At 38.4% G+C, this 20337-nt stretch overlaps 1 protein-coding gene across 17 annotated transcripts in view; it reads left to right on the top strand.

Moving 5' to 3' along the window:
* ANK2 (ankyrin 2) overlaps positions 1–20337 on the top strand; it is a 253472-nt gene that overhangs the window by 221306 nt on the left and 11829 nt on the right. For 12 of the 17 annotated variants that reach the window (XM_074905236.1, XM_074905230.1, XM_074905229.1 and 9 more), the window contains 6 exons: positions 2170–2191; positions 12597–12671; positions 14794–14925; positions 15441–15587; positions 16892–17174; positions 19553–19838. In XM_074905236.1, coding sequence (XP_074761337.1) covers positions 2170–2191; positions 12597–12671; positions 14794–14925; positions 15441–15587; positions 16892–17174; positions 19553–19838 — 945 coding nt within the window. Of the gene's footprint in view, positions 1–2169; positions 2192–5438; positions 11208–12596; positions 12672–14793; positions 14926–15440; positions 15588–16891; positions 17175–19552; positions 19839–20337 lie in introns of all 17 variants that reach the window. The other 5 variants (XM_074905223.1, XM_074905222.1, XM_074905221.1 and 2 more) reach the window with 1 other exon arrangement.

The raw sequence follows: 20337 nt of genomic DNA, 5'->3' as shown, positions 1-20337 counted from the left end.
TACCTGTATACCTGAAAGGGTTGCAAGTCACAAATCTTGTCTATTTCTAATGTCCAAGAGACTGGATCTTACAGATTTCTGAGTTGGATTACTGAAGTCCAGTACAGAATCAGAGTTAACTCAGAAGTTACAAGTAAGTTTACTCCATGTAAAAGGTGTGGAGCTTTCATCTTTAGCATAAACTGAATTGCATCTTAATGGAGACATGTGGCCAACTGCCCCCTACATTCCCAGCTCTGTTCTGGCAGTTATAGATGTTTCTTAAGGTCTGACCCGTACACGAACGAGTAACATTTGAAAAGCATCCTCACATTTTGATAATGTTCAGCTGTTGGAAACAAGAGTGCCAGCCCTGTGAGAACAGCCTGCTCCTCAAAGACGATAGACATCTTTTCCATGAACTGCAAAACAGAGTTCAGAAGTTTTGTTGCATCCAGTGCAGTTTCCTATTATTACTGAAATATTTACCGCTCCTATTTTAGTGCTGAAATATAGGCACTGTCAAGTGAAAACAGGGCCCAAGTTTTTAAGCTAATTCTCACTATATTAATTCAGAAGGTAGCATTTCCTATCAGTTGATCATTCAGTTTCATACCAAAAAGCATGATACTAATTCTATTAGCCTCTATAATGCTGTTTATGCATTCCCAAAAGTTGTTTTTAACAAATCTGTGCTCTGTGAAAGCAGTATAAAGGATATTGAAACATTATTTTTCCAAATGTTGATGACTTCTTATATTTTTATATAAGAAACTAAAGCACAAAGAGACAAGCTCATTGATGGCTAAAACCACCTTCCATTTTAAATTAATTTTTTGTTTACTTTATTCATTTTTATGTTAAGAATATTAGTATGCTGACATAATTCCAGACTGATATGGAGGAACTTAAAGTAAGGGAAATTAAAGTATCCTAGGGATCCTAGCTTACCCTGTAGGGGTGATGTGTGCATCAGAGGAATTCATACTATTATGGATCTGTAATACACACTGCTAACTGTGGAGTTTAATAATGTGAGCCTAAATGATTGCATGGCATGTATGAACATGTGAGTGTTGCCAGTGATTTACCTGTATTCATTTTCAGTTTATGGAAATCAAGAATTAGTAACTTCTTAACTGAGGCAGTATATTGCATTTATCTTTATAAAGAATACTTTTAAGCAAGTAAAACCTTCTCAACACTCACTAAAAAAAATATCTTGGGGGCTTTAACATATGGAGTATATCATATCAACAGTACCGCATCGCTGATTTTCATCCTCATAGTCATCCTGCCACTGCAAGTTTATATAGGAAACTAAAAATTCAATGCTACTTTGCATACTTTTGCATACCCAAATTTACACACACACAAAAAAAATCTATTTTTGCTTGTGTGGACAAAGGATTATGCTAATAGAACTGAAAAGAAGTCAAACTACAAGGCAACTTCAGAAATTTGCTTCTTGAATTTTCATAGACTGAGACTGCATTTTTTTACAATTTTTTTTTTTTGGCAAGGGCTATGTTTTCTTTTGAGTAACAGTAAAATTATATGGCTTTTTCAATTTATATCCAAATACACTAGGAAAAATTAAGAAGATGGTCTCTGAGGGCTGTCACTGCTTCCGTTTATAGGCACCAATAGCTATTTGTGGCATCAAGTCCTAGTTCTTGCCTTAGGCAGTAGCAAGTCTGCAGTCATTTCTGCACCTGCTTTACATCATCACAAAGTACAGAAGCAAAAATGTATCTCAGAATTAATACATGTAGTGAAACTATGTATAAAGCGTACTAGTTGCCTTCCAGATGCCTTCAGATGACCACATTGGATGTTTTTGCTTTAGATGGGAAGAAATAAGTGAAGAACAATATAACAACCTACCCAGTAATACAAAAGTCTGGGTCCTCTATGCTACTAATCACATTTAAAGAAAATACATTGCAATGTTTTGCATCTACTATTGACCATAACTATAGCAAAGTAACAATTTTTCTGTTACTAGAAACACTAAATTAAGCCACACTTTTAGCATTATTTTCAATGCATTCTTGGTTCCATTTAAGTCAATCTGTGTGTCTCCATACATCCAGTGGATTTGACTCTCAACCTGTACTACTTCACTAGTGACTTTATATATATTGATTACATTTGAACTTTTAAATTTCCCCCTTTTTTCTCTTCCAGGTTGATATGACTTCAGAAAAAAGTAAGATTTTTTTTTTTTAACGTTGTAATGCAGTTTGTATGAAAGATGGTTACGAATAAAGATAAGCATGAAAGAGAGCTAAGCTTTAACTGCTATTGCTAATAACATCAGTACTTTAAAAATGGAATAGCAAACACTTTAATACCAAAGCAGCTATCCAATTAACTACATTTTAATGTATAAATAACAAGTAATACAGTTTAAAACAGTTCATCTAAGCATTTACTTTCCTTTGACATCCCTAGTGATCCCGCTAATGCTATTTTGCTTGTATGAATGCTCATCCCTCCATTTTGTTTTGTCCGTTTGTTGACATGCATTGTTGCCTCATATTTGAGATAGATGACAGTATCACTTTTAATGAAAATGTAGCTAATAATCCAATATATTTCATTAAACTCATGAAATGCAACCATGAAATAAAGTGATACTGTCCAAAGTAATCAGGCTGTTTAACCCTTCTCCCCCTGCCCCCCTCCCCCTCCTTTACTGTGGTGAAATATGACTGAAAATACGCCTGTTAAGCTTGGTACAGCATATATACCCCGTGTATATACAGAATCAGGCTGTTATTATTAGAAACTGAGGGTGAATGGTTCAAAATGTTAAGGATCTCCTTTAATGAAGATGCAAAACAAACATATATATGCAGTCTGAAGAGTACCTCTAATAAGAACTGCTCAAATCCAGTGATTTCTTAAATCTGTTTAGGAAAAGAATGACTTCTGCTTTGTTTCCCATTTAAAATGCAATGTAGTATCTTTTTTTTTTTCCTACATTGCATTTTGAGAGTTATTTATTCTGATATACTAAGTACATGTTTTAATTGGAAAGACAATAGCACCACGATCCTGAAGATCAAATGGATGGTTGTTCCTCTATAACCTCTAAAGTGGAAATGCTTCATCTAGAGAATGAAAGATATCAGGGTGACAAAATGCTAATAATATGGTAGGAAATAGTATTCACCATGATTAACAACATTCTTAGTATCATATTTTTGCTCTAATTCACTATTATTCACATCAGGATGACCAATTTCATCAAGGTGGAAAAGTTACACCATAGTATAGCCAGCAGAGTGGAATTTCACTTGCCCCATGACTCACCTTGGCCATGGCAAATGGAAGGTGAATTCAACGGAACAGTAAAACATACAGGTGAAAAAGGGCTTGAATGCTCCCCTAGCCATATAATTATTTACTCAATGCAGTACACACACCCCTAAGGAAGGTGGCAGGATGCAGGTTTGGTGAGGTTGCTCAGTTTGGCTGTCAGACTCATCTCAATTCAACATAGCATAGAGCCACAATTAATATGCAATTAATATACAAGCTGGGAACACTTCAGTGGGGGTGTGAGGGAGGCCAATCACATCACAGACAAAAGCTTGTAACATGTCAAGGAAGAGCACCAATCTGGGATGTTAATGACTACACTGCCTAGCCTGCAATCTACTGGCTGCATTTACTGACAACTCTTGACCATTCCTGACAGTTTAGGAGTTCTCTTACTTTCCTCTAGCAGTAATTCTACCATTGCTTTTGCCCTCTGCTAACTAGCTAGGCCCCAGAGAATACCAACACCAGCTACCAGCCACACTCTGTTTTGATAGCACTTGCATTTTATTTCCCACTGGAGTTTCTTTGCTTCAGGCTAACTAACTTGACTTTTTGGCCATTGAGGTAGTCACCCATTTAATGTTTATGCAAATACTTATTACAAACCCACACAATTACTAGACAGCATTTCAGTATGCACTAGACAGTTCACATGAACAACTGCAACACCAAAGGACCCAGTTTTCAGCATAAAAATCACCCCCAGCAATCTGCTTATAATTAACGTACAGCACAAACATTTAGCATTCATTACACACAAGAGAACACTTTAGCAAAATGGATATTTTTTACAAAGAAGTACAGATAATTATGTATTGCTTAGGTTCTCCTCATTTGCATTACTACTTTGAGTTTTAGACTGGGGTGCAGAAATGTGTCAAGTTTTATGAGGTGTACTCCCTTTAAAAGAAAAATGTACAATTATAATTTCTAAGCATTGTATTCTGTTCATAACTTGCTTCAGTCCTCCAGTGTTTTGTTCTGTTCAATATACATTTTCTAGTAGTCCCTCCTGAAATTAAATATTCCCAGTAGGCAGTTATGGCATCATGGGCATTACCTATATTGATTGCAACAGAATAGACAAATATTTCACCACAGTATGTTTTACAATATTTTCATGTATCTTTAATTTATATGATTAATTTTTCAAACTATTGTTTTTTAACTGAAGCTACATACCCAGTAGCACTTGCAACACCTTTGCTTTGCATGGAAATAACTTGCCTTACATGAATTGTATGTATGTGTCTAGTGTGACTGTCTCTGATTTTTGGTTGCCATACATTACATTTTTTAAAACTTTGAAATCACTTCTAAGTTGATTCACAGTTTTTTTCTTACTATCTCTCCTTTTCTTCTCTGTCGTCTTTCTCCTCAGTCAATTCATTAGTTGTCAATGAGGATGTTCCAAGGAAAGGACCATGCCTCTTAAAACAAAAGAATGTTTGTTTCATTGTTTAGGTGTGAAATCCCCTTAGATGAAATGCCGGTTTGCAGCTGATTCAGATCTTTACATATTTGATCATATTTTAGATTACTGCGGAATTACTTTTAACTTTTTATTTTGGTCATTAAGAAAAAAAAAAATGTTAACCCGATGTTATTCTGACAGTTTGCTAACACTGGCTTTCTCTTAGAGGAAATCGACTTTCAATCAGTTCTAATGCTTTCCCCTTTTTTTTCTTGTTTGTTTTTATTTGAACATTGATCTGTAACATCTGAACAATCTTGAGATGCCTATCTTTGTGTAACTTCACTGTGTTCTGTTTTTAATTTTAAATTTTGTTGTTGTTGTTTTGAGTTTTTTTAGTGGTGTCCTGATTCGGTTTGTTACAGCTTTGACAATGTATGTGTGATTGTGCTATATTGATAAACTTAAGCAAGTTATTTCCTGCCATTTTCCTTTTCAGTTGGTTTTGGTTTTGTTTTTTTTTTTCCCCCACCCCCCCCGTTAGCTTTGCTTTGCTCTTGTACCCTCAGATCTTGTGGATCCACCATTCCTGGCCCATTTTGTTGACCTTCCTACCACTGCAACCAAAGACTGTCATTTTCAGTCCTGATTATTTTCCAATCTCTATTTTTGATTTCCATTTTACTTTCAATGTTTTTCATTCGCATCAAAGATGACGAGACAGAATCTACAGAAACATCTATCCTGAAAAGCCATCTGGTTAATGAAGTCCCTGTACTAGCCAGTCCAGACCTGTTGTCTGAAGTTTCTGAGATGAAACAAGATTTGATCAAAATGACTGCCATCTTGACAACTGACTCTTCTGATAAATCAGGCTCCATTAAAGTGAAAGATCTTGGAAAACCCACTGAAGAAGAGCCAGGAGAGCCTTTTGAAATAGTTGAGAGAGTGAAAGAAGACTTAGAAAAAGTAAATGAAATTCTGAGAGGTGGATCCTATACCAGAGAAGAACATGTTTTGCATAAGTCCCTTTCCAAACAAGAACTTGTAGAAGAAGAATGGGTCATTGTCAGTGACGAAGAAATTGAAGAGGCCAGAAGAAATGCTCCTTTAGAAGTCACTGAACCTACCTGTGTAGAAGTCAGGGTAGACAAAGGGACAACAAAAATGGAGAAGCCAGACATGACGGGAATGGTAGATTACCTTACAGAGGATTTAAAAACATATGTTTCTCTTCATGAGGTACAGCCACCAGCCTTACAAGAAGATGTAGTAGGAGAAAGATTTGAAGCTGTAGTAATAAGCAGGGATTCTGAAAAGGAAGGAAAACAGTCTCCAAAAACTGAAAAACTGAGTCCACAGGAGCAACACAAGCCAGCCTTAGAAATTAAAAAACCAGTTAGGACAAAATTAAGAGACAAGCAAAAGCAAAAGGAAGGCAAGGTGCACAGCAGTGAGGAACGACCAGGACTAACGAAGCTCACTTCACATGAGTCACGAGGTGAGGAACCTGGCCTCACACTGACAGCTGCTCCTGAGGCTAAAGCTGTATCCCCTGTTATAGAGGAAACTCCTATTGGTTCAATAAAAGATAAAGTTAAAGCTCTTCAGAAACGAGTGGAAGATGAACAAAAAGTACGGTCAAAACTACCTGTTAGGATTCAATCAAGAGAGAGCACTGCCGAAAAGGTTTCAAAAAAACCAGCACAAGTCAAAAAACCAGTAGCACACAAAGCACAACCACCTGTTTCACCCTCTTCTAAGACAGAAAGACTTGAAGAGACCATGTCAGTTCGTGAACTGATGAAAGCCTTCCAGTCAGGTCAAGACCCATCCAAGAATATATCTGGACTGTTTGAGCACAAATCTGTCAAACAGAAGCAACAGCTCCCTGAGAAGGAAACAACCCGGAGAAAACCAATTTCTTCACAAAGTGAAACGAGGCGAGTATCAAGCCACAAGACAGACAAACAGAAGGACAAACAAAGCACGATATTAAAAGCAGAGAAAGAGCCGCAATCGAAGAAAGGGAAAATGCAAATTTCTACTGTCGAAATTACCAAGAAAGCTGTAGGTAAAGACCAGGTAAAAGAGCGGAGCAGCAAAAAACCAACTGAACCTCTCCCTCCAGTATTTGATGATGAAAGTGCCAAAGATACATCAGTTGCGAAGGGCAGGACTTCTGATGACCAAGGAGATACTGACTTCCAGATCAGCCCTGACAGAAAAACCTCAACAGACTTTTCTGATGTCATCAAAGAAGAACTGGAGGACAATGACAAGTATCAACAGTTCCGACACCTTTCAGTGACAGAGGAGGGAGAGCTTAATTTGGAGCAAGTACTGACCAGTCCTTTCAGTGTTGCTTTTCCCACAGAGTATGTGAAAGATGGATTCCTTCCTGCTCTTTCTCTGCAAAGTGCTGCTTTTGATGGGAGCTCAGAAAGCCTTAAACATGAAGGCGTGGCTGATTCTCCAGGTAGCCTACTTGAAGGAACCCCTCAGATCAGCTCTGAGGAAAGTTATAAGCATGAGGGTCTGGCAGAGACTCCAGAAACAAGTCCTGAAAGCCTTTCATTCTCACCAAAGAAAGCGGATGGGCAAACTGAAGAAGCTAAAGGAGCAGCTAGAGCACACACAACAGCAGAAACATGTTCTCCGAAGGAACTCTCTCCAAAGGAAGATGCAAAAGGTATTACTGAAAGACAGCTACATGCTGTTACTGAGACTAGTAAGTCTCTTTCTGACCATGTATCAGAAGAGCTTGTACCCACAGCCTCTGAAGAGGCTGATAAACTTAAAGAAAGTAGCTCAGCTTCCATTATGAAAGATATTAGCAGGGATAAAGAATCCAGGACCACTGCACATTTAACTAAGACTTCCGAAACACATGACACTGCTTTAGAGAAAGAAAAAGATATAACCTGTGAACGCCGTGTTGTGGTTAGAAGTCCCCAGAAATTGGAACTTTCACTTGCTAGCCATGATAGTGAAAGCTTTAGCCCAGTTGCAGATGACTCTTTGGCTATAAGTCATAAAGACTCACTGGAAGCAAGCCCAGTGCTAGAAGATAACTCATCACACAAAACGCCTGATTCTTTGGAGCCCAGTCCTATGAAAGAGTCTCCCTGCCGTGATTCCCTTGAAAGTAGTCCTGTAGAGCAAACAGTGAAGGCTGGTATTTTGGGGCAGGGTCCTCTTCAGTCTGTTCTTAGCAAAGGAGAAACCTGCCCAGAGCTGGCATCGGTGCGTTCCAGGATTCTCCGTGACCCTGAGGGAAGTGCCGATGATGACAGTCTAGAGCAAACATCCCTCATGGAGAGTTCAGGGAAAAGCCCTCTTTCACCTGAAACTCCTAGTTCTGAAGAAATTAGCTATGAAATCACACCTAAAACAGCAGACTCACAGGCACTGTCAAATATACCAAAGTCAGCCACGATCCCTGAAGTCAGTGAAGAACCAGAGGATGATTCAGAAAGTGAACCAAAGAAGAGATTCACCCCTGAAGAGGAGATGTTTAAAATGGTGACCAAAATCAAAATGTTTGATGAATTAGAACAAGAAGCAAAACAGAAGAGAGATTACAAAAAGGATTGTAAGCAAGAGGAATCTTCCGCAGTTGCTGATTCAGAAGCTACATGTGAAGGTGAAGAACCAGAGTCAACAGTGATAGGAGAAAAAGATATACCTACGGTGGTGATGTCTGCAGCTGAATCTAGAAAAACTTCTTCTTCTTCAGAGAGTGAGCCAGAATTGACTCAGCTAAAAAAAGAAGCTGACTCAGGGCTCTTAATGGAGCCTGTAATCCGAGTGCAGCCACCCTCACCACTACCATCCAGCATTGATTCCAGTTCTAGCCCCGACGAAGCAGGTTTTCAACCCATTGATTCAAAGCAATGCTCTGTCATGATAGGGGCAGTTAAAGCAGAACAGGAGAAGCCAACAGATGACGACAAAGAGGAACCACTTGTCCCTGGGGGCAGCTGTAAGGCTTCCACAAGAGAATCAGGCACTTGTCATTCTAATGGTTGTGTATCAGCAGGAACTGATGAATCAAAATGTGACAGTGCAGATCACAGCGAGACAGTTAGTCCCAGTGCCCCAGTCACACAATCTGGGGGTACTCTGTGTCATTCTATTGGTGACAGTTCTCAAAAAGAAGTGCATGTCGAGTCTTCACTAACACTACAGCCATATGATACTTCTGAAAACGATGTTAAAACCACTGCCTTGTTAACACAGACAGATCTCATTCCTACAGGAGCCGTGTCTGAGAAAGTAGACGATAGTTCTTGTGGACACAGTACCACTGAGTACTCTGTACCACAAGATGGCGAACTGGCTGAAGATGATACCACTGACCGTTCTGCTTTGGGAAGTGATTTGGGAAAATCTGATACAGATTTTGAAACATCTCAAAGAGATACTCATGCTGAGGAACCCTTACCAGAGCATTCATCCCTTACCACTGAAACAGTGGCACTTGAAAGTTGTGTAGCAGATGCTGCTGAAAGTAGTGCTCCTTATATAGTAAGCCCTTATGAAAATGTGTCTTCTGAACATTTCTTTACTGACACTGAAAGTACGGTAGGATCTGGTAGAAGTCTGCTATCTAGGGAAAGCTATTCTGATGAAGAAGCAAAAGATCAGACTGGTGGAGCTTTACTTAGCAGAGACACAGGTAGTGAACATCACTCTTCAGAGGAAGTATGTATGGAAATAGAGCCAAAACCAGAGGATGCATTTCAGAAAATGTCACGAGGGTCTTCAGATTCCACAAAATTTGCTGAATCTGCCCTTGAGGTTACAAGAGATGAAACAGATAAATTGAGCAGTCAAGTTGTCATCACTAAAACGGATGTGGACTCTGACATGTGGAGTGAAATACGTGAAGATGATGAAGCTTTTGAAGCTCGGGTGAAGGAGGAGGAACAAAAGATATTTGGGTTGATGGTAGACAGGCGATCACAAGGCACAACACCTGATACAACACCAGCCAGAACACCCACTGAAGAAGGGACCCCACTTAGTGAACAAAATCCTTTCCTTTTTCAGGAAGGAAAGTTGTTTGAAATGACTAGAAGTGGAGCCATTGACATGACCAAAAGGAACTATCCAGATGAAAGCTTTCACTTCTTCCAAATGGGGCAGCAGCCTCAGGAAGAAGTTTCTTTATCTGAAGAAGTGAAAGAAGCAGCAGAGGTGGAATCTTCTATGCTGAAGAGCTCACCAGATCCATTTTCACCTTCAGAATCAGAGGACTTAGATATACAAGAAAAAGATACATTGAAATGTTCACCCCCAGCGTCTGAGTCTAGTGATATATCAGAAGATGTGACAGATGAAGGTGCCAGCATAGGCACCACAAAAGCAGATCTTAAATCCAGAATTCCAGTTAAAATGGGTATTTCAGCTTCTTCAAAATCACCAAAGAAAGAAAGTGCTGCCTCTGAAGCTGAGCCCCTCTCCGGAGTGGAGGCTGACATGGTTGATAGCAGTCAGGTGCCTTGCCCTATCTCTCCTGAGTTGTCTGTAGTAGAAGATGAATTAGATTTTTCCAAAGTCACTAGATCAGTTTGTTCTGAACAGGGTGATGAGTCCCCAGACTCTTCACCAGAGGAACAGAGATCTGTGATTGAAATCCCCACTGCTCTAATGGAGAGAGTGCCTTCTTGTGAAAGCAAATCCAAAATTCCTGTAAGAACAGCTGCTGCTGCATCGCAATCCTTGCAACAATCGGAAAATGAGAACCTTCCCACAGACGGCTTCCTAGACAGTTTGCAGTGCGAGGGAAAAGATGACCAAGCAAAACCAAAGTCTAAAATTCCTGTCAAAGCAGTTTTCCAAAAAGCTGAACAACAATATACATACACAGACACATCTGTACACAAGCTAGAGTCACCCAAAGCTCTTGACGTGACAAACAAACTACCTATGAAACAAGATAACCGAAGTAAATCTGAATCTGATGCAAGTATCCCCATGGACCCAAAGACTAAACGTTCAATAAAAGCTAGGAGTTACGCTGAGGCAGAAGCAGAGACCAGGGAGAGGGAGAGAGAGATGAACCTTGAGCTAGACTCAGATGAGGCAACATCAGCAAGACCCAAGGTATTCTCGTCACGGTTGCCAGTTAAAAGCAGAAGCACTACAGCCTCCCGCAGTGCTTTTAGTCCCACAAAAGAAAGTAAGGAACATTTTTTTGACCTTTACAAAAACTCCATAGAATTCTTTGAAGAAATTAGTGATGAAGCTTCTAAATTAGTGGAAAGACTCACGCAGTCAGAGAGAGAACAAGAATTAGTTTCAGATGATGAAAGCAGTAGCGCCCTAGAAGTTTCAGTTATTGAAAATGTGCCATCCAGTGAGACTCAGCAGTCAGTTCCTGAAGACATCTTTGACACCAGACCCATTTGGGATGAGTCTGTAGAGACTCAGATTGAACGTATCCCTGATGAAAATGTCCATGACCATGCTGAAGGTATTTGCCAACGACTGGGATTCCCTGTGCGACGCATGTCATGAATTAAACTTTTTGGTTTTTTGTTTTCTTTGGGGTGTGTGTGTGTGTGTATGTGTGTGTGTTTGTATACACGTGTAATCTGTGTGGCATTTTGTTTTAAGCTTTTGGTAGTTAGTTGTGTATTTTTTCCCCCTGTGAGCTGTGTTTGGTTTTTTGTGTTGTGTCCGTGTTTTTCTTGTCTGTGAAACAATCTCAAGATTGTAAACCATGAATGCTTATGGGAAGTGTTACCTTAATAAACAAAAACACTCCTAAAAATACCTATTGTTTTACCATTAAACTGATTGCTTAGGTCATGCACATTTTGGCTTTTGGCTTTCCCTGGCCCTCTTTTAACAGGTTTTTTGCTAATAATGAAATATTTGATCATTGATTGAAACCGAGAAAAGCAAATGCATTTTTTTTTGAGTTCTTACACAAATAAATCTTCAGAAGTTTTAAACAGTTACGTTTTTCATGTTCCTTTTTTTGACAATCTGTGTCTCAAGAAAATTCAGTGTCACCGGTAGCTTTAGTACAAGTTTTCTGGTGGTTGGTTTTCCTCTCACCTACTTGTGTACTACACTGAGTAGCCATGATGGAAATCCAGTAGCTAAAATGAAACATGCATATATCATCAACCCTAAGCAATTCTCTGAATTGAGATATTGTAATCCATGTGTGCATTCAGGGAAAATCAAAACTCAAATTCTGCCATCCTTAAATTAACTTTGGGGATGGGAAGAACAGTCAGTCTCACTGTTATTGAAATAAGTGAAGACTGGCAAATGAACATCTGATTTTTTCCTTGCCTTCATTGTAAGTATCACTTCCTAGTTGAAAGGGTCAGATGCTTAAATGTTAACAATATCTCAAATACAAACCAAAAAATGAAGTGCTATAGGGACAGTTTGAACAAAACTTTCCCTACAACAGAAGGAACATAATTAGAAGCACCAGTCCAGATTAATTTTTCAACCTTGGCATTTACTAAGGAGGCATGGAAAATTATGGCTCTTGACTTAGTTGAAGTCTTCAATTTAATGTTAGAATGAAGTTTTAGAATAAAATGCTTGGCCATAATAGGACAGTAGGCACAGTAGGCACTTAGTCCTTGTTTAGATTTTCACGTGAAAGCCTGATTTTCAAATGGAAAATGCAGATAGTTCTGTGCTTTTTGAAAAATCAAGCTTTTTTTTCTTAACCTGGAGATTTAGAGTCCTCACTTTAGTTACCCAGTTGTAACAGTCTGTCCACATTTAGATTACACCAGTTAGAAAAAAAGCACTTTCCCTTCTTGGGCTATATCAGCTATGAAAATGGTTTTTAATTTGTAAAAGGCAACTTGTGGCTTTTTTTGACCTTTAGATCAACAGGATGATCAGGAAAGGACAGAGGAAAGACTGGCCCACATTGCTGATCATCTTGGATTCAGCTGGACAGGTAAAATGCATGTTGTCTATTCCAGACAGAAAGGAGGGGAGCATTCTTTCTCACTCCTTTCATGATTCTTTCAGATGATTTCCTGATTATCTAAAGATGTTTTATAGAAATATTTCAGTACCTTACTTCTGGTTACTAAGATTCCTGTAGCCTATTAGGCGAGAACTCAGACGCAGAGGTAAAGCCTCAGAACTTGCTGTGACATCTCCAAAGGGAAAGCCCCTAGGACGAGAGAGTGATAAAGAGCTGGCATATGTTACCCTACTCTTTTTGTGCAAAACGCAACAACTCTGGCTAGAAGATAAATGAATACATGAATAAACATCATGTCTGTCTGGAACTCCGGAGCTGGAAGGCCACTATAGGGATAAATGACATCAGCTTCTTTTCTACAGAACTGTGCTGAGGAAAAAAGGATAAAAAGGGACCTCTTTGTAACAATCACTTTAATATTGTTGATTTAGTAGATCTGAGACAATTAACTTTACTGAGGACAAGCAGAAGTAACACTGAATGAAATGCAGATGTCTATCACTGAAAATCAACTCAGAAGTATTTACAAAGAAAAAGAGCGGTGCAGAAATTTCAGTGCTGTGTCATTGCTACAAAAAAAAGTTACATCAGGTCTATACGTTTTGGCATCTATGCCTAGAGTAGTACCACACTCCTGAAAATAAGAGAGGCTCTAGGAGTTAAAGAAGAGTTGTATACCAGAGAAAAAAAATGTTAACTCCTTAATAATAAAAGTTGTGCTTTTTTTCTACACTGTTTTATAATCATCTTCAGAGCGTATGCAAAATATCACTGAAACTTTTGCTTATGTTACTCACCTTTTCCTTTCCTGTCCTCTACTTCAATCCATAGAAAAGTCTGGAAGTGTATGTCACTCATCCCAACGTGGATTATCTTGAAATCAGTAGGACTTGGACCTGTGCAGTGTAACAGATTAGGAATCTGCTGAAAATTTTATAAAAGAGAACAGACAGTTCTGAAAACAAAACTAGAAAAAAATGGATGCTCATCAAATAGACAGTGTTTTTATAGCATTTTAGAGAGGGCAGGGTAATAATACACTGGCATGAATATTGTTGTCATATTATGGTAAAGATTGATTTTTGTTCAAACTTATTTGATTACCTAGGATTTGAATCTAATGTGTAGTTACTGTATATTTGTTGAAGTTTACAGTTGTACCAGTTTTCAAGCCAGCCTGGAAATAAGGTTATCTGGGGTTTGGGGTTAGGGTTTCCTCTGTCCCGTTTAAAAACATTACACCCTCCATAATGAAGTCCATGTCACTGTAGCAATGACAATGTTATAGAATGTGAATCCTTATTTGTGAAAGAAGCAGAAATCTGGAGATCAGGAGTAACAGTAGGAATCTCACAAGTTCTCCATGGCTTTAACTCATTTTATGACCTGTTTCAATGGTTGCATCTTAGTTTAGTAATGGCAGAAAGATGCTTTTGGTTTTGGATGCAATAAAGATGTTACAGACAATTAAAACATTTCCCTTTTCTGGACTGCAGTCTGACCCTATGCTACATCAAAAAGACATCAGTTAGTTTCACATTTTCAGTTTTTGGTTTTCAACTGTAGTTAGTAGACATTTACTTTTCTTTAAATGAAACAAGTCCAGGGGAGTAGAAATATTATGCTTTAATCTAGCACTAAAAAGTGCTATTACTTAAAATTAATTCTTTTACTAGATTTTGATCAAAGTTTCTGAAATATTCAGCATTTTAGAGGATAGAATTTGCTGAGCATGGTGCTCTGTAGCTAGAAATATTTCTATCTACTCATGTGCTGTTTCTGCAACTGCAGTCTATTTGATAGCTTGTCACTGCCAAATTTTGTCAGTGGTGATGTGCTCTGAGAACTAGGAATGGTAGACATAAAAATAAAAGCTCATACAGGCCCATCATTTCTATGCATAACACATTTCTGTCTTTGGCAAGAACTTACTGTTTAACGATAGTCTCTAAATATGACAAAAGGTATATAAAAGCAAAGAGAGTCTGGTTTCAGAAAAGTTTGAAATCCACTTTGCTGCTGACAACCATAAAATAGATGTAAGACAGGGAAAAAGAGACATCTTTTCAGAGATGGATTTCTTTTTCAGAGCTAGCAAGAGAACTGGATTTCACAGAAGAGCAAATTCACCAGATCCGAATTGAAAATCCTAATTCACTTCAAGACCAGAGCCATGCACTCCTCAAATACTGGCTTGAAAGGGATGGGAAACACGCAACAGGTTTGTTTCCAGTTATAGTGCGTACAGTTGTCTCAAATTTGCTAGCTTAGGTGACACATGTGTCTTATCACAAAAAGAAAATCTGGGTAAAATATAGGCTATAGAAAGAATGACTGTGGATGGCACTTAATTTTTTTTTTAAGCTTGTCTGTATAGCATAGTGTATCATAGGATTCTCAGAGAAAGTAGTTTGATCTTGTTCACTTGAGGTCAAGACAGAATATCTTATAGCAAAAAAGACTGGAAAACCACTGAGCCCTCTTTTTCCTGAACTGAAAAATGTTTGGGGAAAGTAAACAAATGTGTTAAAGGAAAAAACAAAATGAGTAGTAGTTTTTATAGACAAGCTTCAGTTATTTTTAGATTTTACATAGCAATGCTTCTAAATGCATCTGTATTTTATATATGATATTATATTGCTCAGTATCCTCTGTATGTCCTTCATATGGAAAACAGAAGCAAAGAGAGCATGTAAATTGTTAACACAGCTACATGGTGTTGTTCTAATGCCACAGATACAAATCTTACCCAATGTCTTACAAAAATCAACCGAATGGATATTGTTCACCTAATGGAGACCAGCGGCATAGACTCCATGCAGGTCCGCGGCACTCGCACGTACACAGAAATTGAACAAACAATAGGATTGGACCACAGTGAAGGTAAATGTCTCCTGACCCAGACTGCCCAGGTTACCTCATCTAAGCACTCGCTTCTGTTCCGACACGTTTGACTAGGATAATTTGTTAACTCTGATGACGGAGCACTAGAATCTCATTTTGAAAGCACAGATAACATGGATGAATGCAAGCATGACATCACACAGGTCACTGTGTCCACAGGTATAAGATCTCTGCATTAGCCAATTCTTATAAAGCAAGTAAAGGAACATTGTCAGAAACTACTGCAAATGCTTCTGCCCAGCTTGATTTTTCACTTATACAAGTACTTTCACAGAAGTTAAGAAGGTTCCATTTGGATTTGACCAAGATTTGACCAAGAGAAAAACTGCTCCGTGCTTTGAAAAAACTTTTGGATTCAAGTATCCAGGATGTTGTAATTCTGCTATAGTGCTGCTGGATTTCATAAGTTTGAAAGTTCAGCAGATAAGATCAATGGTTGTAAACTAAAGAAACATCTCCAAATTATGGGAAATAAAATTCTCTTTTCTAGAAGCGATACTTTTGTATCCTTAACTTAGTATTGAACTGGTAGCTCAGTAAAGTATTCGACAGCTGCAAATGTCCCATCTTTAAGAGAATGTAGGAATAGAAGGTGGTTTGCTATAATTAGCATTCTGATACCACAACTGATTAGTTTTAGAACATTAATCTCTATGTCCAGCTCAGATTCAGAGTTCAATAGGTTCCTAGCAAATGTGGCTAGTAAAGAAGAACAAAAGCCCGAGCTTGGGATTTATAGCCCGTGGAACAGAAACACATACGTTATTTTGCAGTTTTTACAGAATGAGAGCCGTTGCTTTGACATTAGGGGTTGGGGGTGGCTGGATGCATTTATATGCCTTGGAGCACATAAATCAGCTAGTTTTTGCACCTAGTCCTGCATGAATTTCTTTATCCATACTTGTGTAATTATTTTTTCCATAAGCAGATAAATAATGAATGGGGGGGAAAAAGTTCCTCAAACCTATCCTAATCTGCTGGGAAAAAATCCTGTTGTGAATATTCTTTCATACTTTGAGGGTTTCAAGATTAATTACTCTAGGGAAACTTCTGGGTAAAATTTATTTTGCCTGTTACTGTCAAGATTCTTTATTTGGCAATAGTAGTGGTAATCCAGTGTTCCTTCAGCTACTTAGAGAGGTTGTATCTTCTCCCACTCAAGATGTCTAAAAATCTCAGGTAATGTGTTCCATCCAGGGATTTTAAATGCACATGGGAATGAAAAGGACTACCTGCATTCTAGTAAGATGTATAATGACATTTCTTATCTCTGTTTTTTAAAGGATTTTCTGCACTGCAAGAAGAACTGTACAGTTCAAGACATAAGCAAGAACAACAACATAGAATATCTAAAGACAGTGAGCCAACTGAACATCCTCCTATTGTCTCTGAGGAAGACGTGTCTGTCAGTTATTCTCCTTTCCAGGACAGTACTCCCAGGAGTGAGGCAGAAGTACCAATGGCTGAGCTCCTGAGACAAGCACATAAGGAACAAGTGGAAGCTGAATTCTCAGGGAAACCCCAAGATGTGCCAGAAAAAACAACTGCTTCACAACATGAAAATTTGTAAGTGTCAGAAGATCAGAATGAGACCTATGTGGTGGGGATTATATTTTCTCTGTGTAATAAGAGGATTTGACAGTTTTCTTTGGAACATATGAACTCAGTAGACTTCTCCTCCAATTGTGCATAACAGTTCAATAGTTCCTACTGCAGGGTTTGACTCTAATCCATGTGGAGGAAGCCTTAAGGATTAGGACAGAAAGTCAGTTTGTCACTGTGAACACAAAGCAATAATCTAGTCTAGTACATATGAAAAAGGGATAATGTAAAGGGATTTTTTTGCAAACTGTGTATATTTTTCATATGTTAGATGGCAAGCAATGTTAAACGTAATGAAAATAACCCTAGAGGGGCCTTTCTTCAACTTCAGGATGGCTTTTTCAATTGAGGCAAAAATTTTCCAACTTAATCATTACTTACAAAATGCATAACCATGTATTAGGAACTAGATTTTTCAAAGTAAATTGCAGATGGAACAGACACAGGGTTTTATACAAACAAGACAGGAACAGAGAAGTGTTTTTATACAAACAGGACAAAAGTACTCAAGGGGACACCACATGATAAAGTATAGATTTAGAAGGCCTACACAGCAAAGCCTTGCATTCTGATTTGGGGCTGTCAGTGTGGTTAGTTTCACTTGGAGAGGAACTTGAAAAAGATCAGCTTGCTTTCTTCCCACCATCCCTAATTGTGTGCCCATGCTGAGAACTCCGTGCAGGGTTGATTCAGGTGTTCATGGGCTGGCAGTATATCAAGGGCCCCCTTCCAAAGAAGTGGTTTTTCTGGGAGTGATTAGCTTTGATGCGGAGACAAACAGTCAAAGTGCAGTTGAGTTCAGCAAATGGTCTGTTGGGGATTCTTTTGCTCAAGATATGCTTTACACCCAGGAGAGGGTGTGGGACACAGAAACCAACATCTGAGGTGGAGGACTTGCATTGCACACTGATAGACAAAAATACCAATGCTTCCTAATGACTGGCATGAGGAAATGAATGTTTTTGAGAAATAGAGAATATATTTGAGATAATATTGCCAATACTAAACAAGAGTAGTGACGGCAGGGGAATATCACTACGCTTCATGTCTAGCTTGAACTAGGAGGAAAATTGGTCTAGATTTAAATAGCTCATCAGGAACACATACTAAGAGGAATTACACACTAATATGTATAGCCTGGTGAATGGGAAAAAGGCTGTATCAATACCATTTAACTCGTACTACAGTGAAGTCTTTTCTTACTTTAGAACACAATTGTTTCAAAGGCAGTAGTTGAGGAAGCAAAACAAATTGTCAAAACCCAACTTGTGTCAGCAAAAAACCATATACATGCGAGTTACTCTGTTACTGTTGTTATTAGTCTTATCTACTCATAGGAATGGTCATGGAGAAGGGAATCTGCACTCTTATTGTTAAAATTTAACAATTTCCTCGGGTTAGGATGAGAAGGAAAAAAAAAAACAAGCATGTAGTTCCTAGCTCAAAAACATCTCTGAAGTTTTAGAAATGGAAAATTTAATTTCTGCAGGCTTACAAGCTTTCCGGCTGTAATTCCACCAATTTTTATATAGTCGCCTTTTTTTCTTTTTACCAATATATATGAAAAGAGAAAAGTCAACCTCAAAAGAAGATTCTAGGTGGCAAAGAGGGTAATGTTTTCACAATTAGTGCAAATCAGAACCCTCTTTTCAAGCTAGCATGAGAGTTACCAGGTTACTTGATAAAACTCAGACAAGAGTTAGCTTAATATCTGAAGTCACCATTATTCACACATATGCAACAGAAAAGTACTGCATGTACCTATGCTTTAATATATATTTCATCTTTATATATGTTACATAGTAATGTATTTAATAATATGTTTAAATAATTTGTGGCACCAATTAAATCATAGCAATGTTCAACAGTGAAAATAATATTACAAACAAAATAAGATAGTCTACTAAATACATTTGGTAAAGCTCCGGAATTCTACGTAAAAGTTGGCCTCACATGCAGCTGTATCACTTGTAATTAAAGGAGTAGTTGCTTCACATCCATCTGTAGTAATCAAGTCTCTCTCCTCCACAATAATAGGTAACACATAGATTAGTGAGGGCACAAGTGACAGCAAAGCTCACATAAATCCTCCGCAAAGACCAAGTTCTGCAGAATCAGGTGTAACATTTGGATATCCATTTGGAGGTTTTCCTGGGTTGGAAAGATGAGAGGGATTCCCAGCCTATAGTTACTGCTCTATAGTTACTGTCAAGGAGTATCAGTTGTTTCTAGACTTTGCTAGATGACAGACAACATAATATTTAATCAGTACAGAATGTTCCACTTGTGGAAATTGGAAAGCACTGCATGGTAGTAACTTCCCTTGAACCTGTAATTCACAGCTTTGCAACTCCAGGAACAGAGCAGTCTACAACATCAGTAACTGGAAAAGCAGCAAGCGAAAAATCTGCACACTTCAGTGCGGCAAAGGAAGAGAGAGGAAAACCATCTCCACAGCCCCCATCACCTGCTCAGAGAGGTGACTCTCCCATCATCCAAGAGCCTGAGGACCCCCAACTCCACCAGGATGACCTCTCGCCAAGGAGAACTAGTCTAGTGATAGTGGAATCAACTGATGAGCAGGCAGAAAAATTTGGAAGAGGCTATGAAGAGGAATCTTTAGAAAAGGTAAACAACAACTGTGTCTCAAAGTAATTGACACGAAAGAATAAATTTTCTGTCTCACTCATTCCTTAAGATAGGAGTATTTTTAATTGGTTTAATTAATCCACATCTGCAACTGAGTCTTTTCTCCTTTCCTCTGTGGTTGTAAGGGATAGCTGTAACCATTTGGGTAGAGGTTTTCAAAGCTGAAGTAAAACCCATATCCTAAAGTCTAGACTGTAATTCTGGTTCTGTTACCGTTACCTGTCCTTTGGTCTCTGACATGTGAGAGAGAATTAGTACAAGTAGCAGGTGCAGAAACAAAACAAAAGCTGAAAACCAGATGTAATAAAAGACAAAGTAATAATGTTAGAAGCTTGCGAAGAAAGGCGAGACTAGCCCAGAGCAGCATGAATAACAACATGAAAAACACTGTAGAGTTATTGAGGTGGAAAAGAGGCGGCAGGATACATGTTGTAGAATACTAAAGATGTGCTGGAAGAAAAGAACTTGAGAATGGTGT

This window comes from Athene noctua, chromosome 4 (assembly GCF_965140245.1).
Source record: "Athene noctua chromosome 4, bAthNoc1.hap1.1, whole genome shotgun sequence".
NCBI lineage: Eukaryota > Metazoa > Chordata > Aves > Strigiformes > Strigidae > Athene > Athene noctua.
Note: the sequence above shows the minus strand (reverse complement) of the source record. Positions and strands in the feature narration are given on the sequence as shown.